At 35.4% G+C, this 8,436-nt stretch overlaps 1 protein-coding gene across 2 annotated transcripts; it reads left to right on the forward strand.

The window, feature by feature from the left end:
* Positions 1 to 1,493: 1,493 nt before the first annotated feature.
* On the forward strand, positions 1,494 to 5,841 carry LOC114178841 (AP2-like ethylene-responsive transcription factor ANT). Of its 2 annotated transcripts, none has more exons than XM_028064960.1 (9): positions 1,494 to 2,164; positions 2,276 to 2,948; positions 3,124 to 3,206; positions 3,407 to 3,415; positions 3,552 to 3,640; positions 3,771 to 3,844; positions 3,923 to 3,973; positions 4,079 to 4,158; positions 4,625 to 5,841. In XM_028064960.1, exons 1-9 carry the CDS (start codon positions 1,873 to 1,875, stop codon positions 5,254 to 5,256), a joined length of 1,983 nt encoding a protein of 660 aa, XP_027920761.1. In that variant the 5' UTR covers positions 1,494 to 1,872; the 3' UTR covers positions 5,257 to 5,841. The 2 variants fall into 2 exon arrangements, with proteins under 2 accessions (XP_027920761.1, XP_027920762.1); XM_028064961.1 differs by having other exon boundaries at positions 1,530 to 2,164; positions 4,082 to 4,158.
* The last annotated feature ends 2,595 nt before the right edge of the window (positions 5,842 to 8,436 follow it).

Here is an 8,436-nt window from a genome sequence, read left to right on the forward strand (position 1 = left end):
TGACTACAATCAAGAAACTTACACCTCAATAATTTTATATTATTATTCTATTTATTTATACCAAAAGTACTCTAATCTAGATGCTTGATGAGTAGCGTAGACAATCATGGTAACGCAAGTAGCATTGGGCCAAATTAGATCACATCGTGTATATATCACAATTTTCCTTTCTAGTCTTTTGTTCCGTATTCCTCCTCACGCTTTGACTTTATAAAGCACCGTTCGCCCTAATTAGTAGTGTGAACATTCCTGAAACTTACTCTAGCATGATCATAGTGAACCTTTTGTGTTCTTCATTGCCAACAATTATAGGTGGCCTAAAACTTCTCAGACCAAGTATTATCAATAACCCTCTACTAATTACTCTCACTTTTTTCCCATAATGGCTGTTTATAGAACTACAAACATTAATAACTAATAAAGTAAGATTTTAAATTGCGGTTACATCATGGATCAGGTTTCATTCTGATATCTGTAACTGTTGTGCCATTCCGGTTCGGTTTAAGATAAACGTGGCTCCACTGAATGCGTAAGAGTCCTTGATTTTGATCCTTAAGAAACATAGTGTCAGAGTCACAAAATGTTATGAAAGATTGTAATTGAAGAAGTAACGATTAATTAGCATTTTAATGAGGTCAGAGAAATTCCAAAAATCTAATCACAGTGTGTAATTCAGGAAATTGAGATGACCCCAGTTGGAAGAAAGAGCCAAATGGACGAAAGAAAGTCACTGGCAGTGGTTGAAATTTGAAATGTGTGTGTAATTGGGTGTGTATTGCAGGAAGGGGAAGTGGTAAATGTGCGTTTGAAAATCATGGGCAAAAAGGAGAGACTAGGTAGCCCACAGCACAGCAGAGGTTATTTGCAGTGAAGGACAAGAAAATTGGACTTTAAAGAACCGACGTCGTAAGAGCCAACCCCTATAACTCTCGGGTGGCAGATACCTGTCCTGTAGTTGCAAAGTTGTTGTAGGGGTCCATAGCAGAGCAGGATCTGCAAACTGTTTTGAAGTGACTGGAAGGAGGGACACGTTGTCCATGGCCCGTGAAACCCTATTCAAGCTTCTCAGCAACTCATCCTCCCAAAACCAACCAACCAAGCCGAATAGGAAGCCCCATCACATTAAATGAACCTTTATTTGTGTGTATACAACATAAAATATGTATTAGTGATGTGCACCCTGTTAGTAGTTTGTATGTGTTACTGTGTGAGCGTGAACAATAAATTTGAGATGGAGTTGGTTTGAGTGTTTGAAGTTGCATTTGCATCCATTGTGCAAAAATGAGGCCTCTGCATTTGGTGTTGTTGGATGCAGCACAAGGGTCTTTTTTAGATAACAATAACTAATTGGTATTATTACTTCAATATGAGAGTGACTAAGGTCTATGGACTAAGGAGTGTTACATAAAAGAGAAAAGGAAAGGAGGGAGCGTAGAATAAAGCAAAAGCGAAGGTCTTTCTCATACACGGATCCCCATGGAATGCGGGAAGGATGCCAAGCATTGCTTGCTGGAACACATTCTTTTTGTTTAGTTTAAAGGAACTTGCTTTGTTCCCTTTAGAAATGTGTCCACCGAGACACCCTTATATACATACACGCCAACACACTCGTATACAAGGAGAGAGAGAAAAAGCTTATAGATGATGCAGTTGCCCGCAGGATCTGCATAGATTTCTTTACCTTGTTTCTTAGATTTAGACCACTCAGTTTTGTGACCAAAATTATTTATTTACAAAAAACTGAAGGAAAAGAAACTGGTCCAAGAGGTGGGGTGGGGAGATTAGAGAGTGGATATTGTTTCCCGTTGAATATTTAGACAGATATATTTCTCTTGTTTGGTGAAGGAGCAAGTGAGTGTTGGTTGAGAGAAAATGAAGAGCATGGAAAATGATGACTCTGTTGACCTTAATAATCAAAATAACTGGTTGGGTTTTTCACTCTCTCCTCAAATGAACGTGGGTGTTGCTTCACACCCGCAACCTTCCTCTGCTGCTGATGTGGTTCCTACAAGTTTTTATCACACTGCACCACTTAATAACTACGGCTTCTACTATGGACTTGAAGCTGAAAATGTTGGATTGTATTCAGCTTTGCCTATCATGCCCCTCAAATCTGATGGCTCTCTCTATGGAATGGAAGCTCTGAGCAGGTCACAAACACAAGGTTAGTCCAAAACTTTTCCTACATTCTCTTGTTTTCGGAGACTTGTTTTTTAGTGTGCACTATACTAATTGTTGCCTCTCTTGACCACTGTTTTTATCTATTTTTGTGAAGCAATGGCTACTACATCAACTCCAAAACTGGAGAATTTCTTAGGTGGGGAAGCGATGGGGACCCCTCACTATGAATGTAGTGTCACAGAAACAATTCCTCTGAGCCTAGACAGTGTGTTTTACAACCAATCCTCACGCCGTGACCCAAATAACCAAACTTTCCAAAACCATGTCCAACACATTACCACTCAACAACAACATCACCAAGAGCTTCAGGCCCAACACTTATCATATTACTCTACCTTGAGAAACCATGATATGATGTTAGAAGGGTCGAAGCAAAGTCAAACCTCAGACAGCAATCTTCAGGTTCCAAACATGGGTGATGATGGAGTTCCTTCTCCTGGTCTTAAGAGTTGGGGAGTAAGGAACTTCCAAACTAGCCATGCACAGGACTCAAAGTTGATTGTTCCTGTGGAGGAAAATGGAGGTGAATCAGGGTCCATTGGATCAATGGCTTATGGGGATTTGCAGTCTTTAAGCTTGTCCATGAGTCCTAGCTCACAGTCCAGTTGTGTCACTAGTTCGCACCGCACATCACCTGCTGTCATTGATTCTGTTGCCATGGATACAAAGAAAAGGGGACCTGAAAAGGTTGACCAGAAGCAAATAATTCATAGGAAGTCCATTGACACCTTTGGACAAAGAACCTCTCAATATAGAGGCGTGACAAGGTTTGTTTTCTTCTGCCTACACCGCACTAATATGTTTATGCATTTTGAATGAATAAAGCTATAGGTCAGTTGTTTGTTTAATATCATGCGTGAGCACATTTAACAGTTCATGTCCCTTTTTTGTGTTTTTTGGTTTATTGTTTCTCTTTATTTCTAAAGTGTGTATGTCCATCAGACATAGGTGGACTGGTAGGTATGAAGCTCATCTATGGGACAACAGCTGCAAGAAAGAGGGCCAAAGCAGGAAAGGAAGACAAGGTAAGAAAGGGTTATATTCCCCCATCACTTTATCTTTATTATTTTTCTTGTGCATTTTGTTAGGTCCAACATATCCATCTATTGAGTTCCACTGTTCTTTGAAGCAAAGATCTGCAATTCTTTAGATATCACTCACTATTCTTTTTGGTTTCTATCTTTACTTCCCGGGGGATGCCACTCAAATATACGATGAACCTCAGTTTATCTAGGTAAGTCTTCTTGAAACTCCCAGAGCTTAGATTCGCAAGACAGTTAAAGATAGATATCATTTAATATTTTGCTTATGACCATAACAAAAGAGGAAAATTTATGTTTATTCAAGTCATTCCAAACTTTTGATTTTAGGGGGTTATGATATGGAAGAAAAAGCTGCGAGAGCTTATGATCTGGCCGCACTCAAGTATTGGGGACCCTCCACTCACATAAACTTCCCTGTAATAAAAATAATTTGTTTCTCCCTTCTCTTTCATGTCTCCTCCACTCAAGTTGTGTGGTCTAGTTCATAACAGAGAATAAAATAATAATCTTACCACATCCTTTTTCTTTTACATTCTCTTCTAACAGTTGGAAAATTATCAAAATGAACTTGAGGAAATGAAGAACATGACGAGACAGGAGTATGTTGCTCATTTAAGAAGGTAAAATCTTGTTGCTATTTATCTTCAGTAAACATCTATTTTACTTATTCATAACTTCCATCAACTTTGTCAATTCAGAAAAAGCAGCGGATTCTCAAGAGGGGCTTCCATGTACAGAGGAGTAACAAGGTCTCCTAGCTAACAATTACTTATAGTACATATAATTAGTAATATAAATTTTGTATATCTTCAATTAAAATGTCTGAAGTTTTTCAAACTTGGTTCACTTGGTAGCAGACACCACCAACATGGAAGGTGGCAAGCACGAATTGGTAGAGTGGCTGGAAACAAAGATCTATATCTTGGAACCTTCAGTAAGTTCTTTCATAATAACTCTTTTCTTCCACTGAATTAATGTCCGTTTTTTTTGTTCTCTCAACGTGTTCATGTACCAATTACCATGTTTCCCATGGTAGGATGCGACAGAGAGGGCGCTTTATGACTTTGAAAACCTATTCTTTCATGTTCTCTAAGGATGCCCATCTTTTCAGCCACAATAAAGCTGATCATAAGTCACTTTAATAAATATTGTAGAGGACTGTTAGTCCCGGAGAGACACTTTTTATTAATGCTACTGATAGACAATAACAACTTTAAATCTGAATAGTTCACTTAAGTAAAATTTTATCCAATGTCTGTAGCATAGAGAACACTGAACTCAAGTATTTTACCAAACGTCACTTTCCAAAGTGTTTGTACTAGACCGAAGAGAGAAAAAAAAAGAATATCCAATGTTGGCACAAAAAGCTAATAATTAGTGTTATTGAAATCAAACTCTAGGTACACAAGAGGAAGCAGCTGAAGCCTATGACATTGCTGCTATAAAATTCCGAGGAGTGAATGCTGTAACCAACTTTGACATAACAAGATATGACGTGGAGAAAATCATGGCAAGCAGCAACCTTCTTAGCAGTGAGCTAGCTAGGCGCAACAGAGAGACAGACAGTGGAACTCAGTATATTGATCATAATCATAAGTCTTCTGCGTATGATGATACTGAAGAAGCTATTCTAATGCAGAAGAGCTGTGAAAGTCAAAATGATCAGTGGAAGATGGCTCTCTATCAATCCTCTCAACAACTTGACCAGAATCCACCTGGAATTGAGAGTGACAGAACTAAGCAATCCTTCTCAGTGGCTTTGGACAACATGTTTCATCAAGAAGTAGAGGAATCAAGTAAGGTGAGAACGCATGTATCAAATCCTTCTTCACTGGCCACAAGTTTGAATAGCTCAAGAGAAGGTAGCCCTGATAAGACAAGCTTGCCAATGCTCTCTGGAATGCCTTCAACTGCGTCAAAACTATTGTCTACCAATCCAAACAACGTGAATTCTTGGGATCCTTCACCCCATTTGAGGCCTGCCCTTTCTTTGCCTCAGATGCCAGTTTTTGCTGCTTGGACAGATGCATAGTTCATAGTTTCATAGTCCTTTTATTTTTGTTCTCTCAAGTAAAATTTCAATCCTTTTGCATGCGTGGACAACACAATAGAAGGGGTTGTTGTTGCAAGTAAAATTGAGGGTTTAAATATTATCCGCAAGTTTAAACTTTAAACAGCTACATGTTAACATTGTCCTAGTAAAGAACTCCTGAATTTTCATTTTGCTATCGTTGTGGCCAGATTTTGTGGAGTCGTGGATAGAAATGGAGGAGAAGGGTATAAGAAGGTTATGATTGAGAAGGTGAAATTATTAAGGCAATATGGGGGGGGAGACACCAGACATCATTAGTTGGAACATTACTGGTCCTCCTAAGTACATGACCCAGCTCAAATTGTGTCCCTTTGACCGTAATGATCCTGTTGATCACGTCATGGCTACTGATTCTCCACGTCCAGGGTGATGATTACTCCCACCTTTTCTTGCTTAACTTTGTCTAAAGGCAGCAGATATTCCCTTACCTAATTCAAACAAAAGGCAGTGGGTGCAAAATTAGATTCCTTCTGAATCACTTTATGTTATTTCATTGATGACTTAATGCCATCTATCGTATTACAATTTGTCTGCTACCTTAAGGAAAGCCACATAGTTGGAAAACTTTTCACATCTTTCTTTTATTATTTTATAACCACTAATAATTAGATTGGCCCTTAACAGCATCCTCGTCTGTGAACGGTGTGTCTTTATACAGAACTTTTAGTGCCACAAATATGAGAGTAAAACAGACAACAAATATTTTATCATAAAGGGAATGTTTTATAGTTACATAAATTTTAACAATTTCAAATGAATTTCAATAATTGATTTTATAGGTTTATATAGTTATGTTTATTATTTAGTGTAAATGTCACAAAGTATTATGAAATATCTTCAAAGATAAATATTTTGTGATATAGTAATTTATTGTCAGATTTTATAATATCACTGTGATATTATGATAAAGTATCTCATGATATAATAAAGGCTAACTTAACATTAAATGGAACATTTTTCAATTCCATCCACCTCATAGTATCATGCATGACAACTAGAGTAAAAGTATCATACTAATATACTCCATGTCATTAAAAATACACTTTAAGTACCAATCTTGCTTTGACTTTGTCTACATATCGTAAGAGTTTAGTTTGCTTTTGTAAATCCACACCAATCACTTTTTTACGAGTGAGTTTATCTGTGAGTTGTAATTTATTAATCTTTTCATTCATTTGTATCTTCTCCTACATGACAATCTTTAATCTTTCTTTTTTAGTGATTTTAGCATTGTCAAGAGACTTTAATGAAGCTGTGTTACATGTGTCATAGACATCTTTTATTGAGTTGTTGTCTTTAACATGTACTCAAAATCATTGTTTGATATACCACCAATTAAATCTTTAGCATTTGGTCCTTAACATTTGGTATATTGTTCAAATTATTTGATAGTTTATCGCTTGGTCCTTTATTTGCGTTTAATCCAAATTTCACTTAGGTAACACCTCAAATTTAAGATCCTTATCAATACGGATTTTATGCATCTAAAGATTATGTAAAGATTATTTGCTTGGACTCTTTATTGTACCCTTAAAACAATGTAATTTTTTTGTTTGTGATTAAGTTTGGCCTTGAAATCCTCTTTCAATTTATCTCCAACTTTTTTAATAGTTTCCATGTTAGCAAATTTGATTAAAACATCATAATTTAAAGTTGCTTGTATAATGGTAAGTCTTCTTCTTCTTTTTTTCTTTTGTCATTTCTTTATTGTAACTTTTGAGTTATGTTAAATATTTTTATATTATGGAGTTTGAATTCTACCATATATCTTACAAGCTTTGAATTCTCAAGTACAATATATACTTAAGTTTGCATTTTGATATGGAAAATTTTGTGTGAACTTAATTAGGATGCGAACTTATGGAATAATAGTGATCATATAATTATAGGATATGAGAGGTCATATAATAAACTCTATATACTGAAAACAATTCACTTCATTGCGAAGATGAACAATCACGGAGACATGAAACACAAAGGTTACAATCTAAATTTGAATGATTGTCAATGCCTGAAGATTATTGATTGGAGTCCATGTAAAGTATTGCTCGACAAGAGGGAGTTAATGAGAAAGTCATTCTAAACTTGATTCGAGAATTTTTTTCTTTCCAAATACAAATTAAATGAGTGCAAATTTAAGTGAATATATGTAAGTATTATTTTTTTAACACAATAACGAAAGTTATAAAAAAAATGGAAAGTGAATGTAATAAATTTTGAGGTTTCTATATTTAGATTTTTTTTTCTCTGAACTATTTAACTTTTATTTTTGTCTCTTTTCTTTTTTAGAGTCTTAAATGAAAAAAAAAATTAATTATCAAAAGAGAATACTTTATAATTACAAAAATTTCAATTACTTCAAATGATTTCTAAGAGTTATTTTTTAGGTCTAATAAAAAGTAATCATTAGAAGTATTCTCCTTTACTCAACAGTTGTTGCAAGAGCAAAATTATCAGGAAGTCTGGAGTCATCATAGTTTCCACTCATCTTTACATCACAATTAATTGAGTTATATTAATGATTCTCATAAATTAAATAATTATGTAACATTAAAGACTGGTTGATTTTTGTTCAATACTTTATTATAAATTACTTTATGATTAAAGTAATGTATATATCTTAAAACAACCCTCTTTAACTAGAATATTGTGATTGAGGGAGAGTTAAAGTGTGGTCATGATGAGTTTTTAAAGTGACAAAAACTATGAAATAAAAGTGAGTGATATTTTGAAATGGTGGGGAAAATGTAGCAACAATGCATAGATCTCTAACATGATTAGTATCCCCTCGGGGGAAATAATGACCCTAAGTTATGATACGTGTGATTCTGAGGCCAAAAGACAATTATGCATAGCAGTTATTTCTCTTCTCTTCTTCTCTTCTTCTCAGCAGTATATTCTGCATACGTATCCACGCCTTCAATATATATACCATCACAAGTACGGTTATTCTGAAAAGCTTGTATAATGTGTGTAGATACTGAAAACTTATTAATGGTTTGAAAAGGAAATCGAAAGTACCCAATAATCGTTCACGCGTATTAATATACTATGTGAGTGAATATTTAATGTGAAGACTACACCACCAAGAACTTGGTGGTGGTGAAAAAATAGTAGCTT

The sequence above is a fragment of the Vigna unguiculata genome, chromosome 3 (assembly GCF_004118075.2).
Source record: "Vigna unguiculata cultivar IT97K-499-35 chromosome 3, ASM411807v1, whole genome shotgun sequence".
In the NCBI taxonomy this organism is placed as follows: domain Eukaryota; kingdom Viridiplantae; phylum Streptophyta; class Magnoliopsida; order Fabales; family Fabaceae; genus Vigna; species Vigna unguiculata.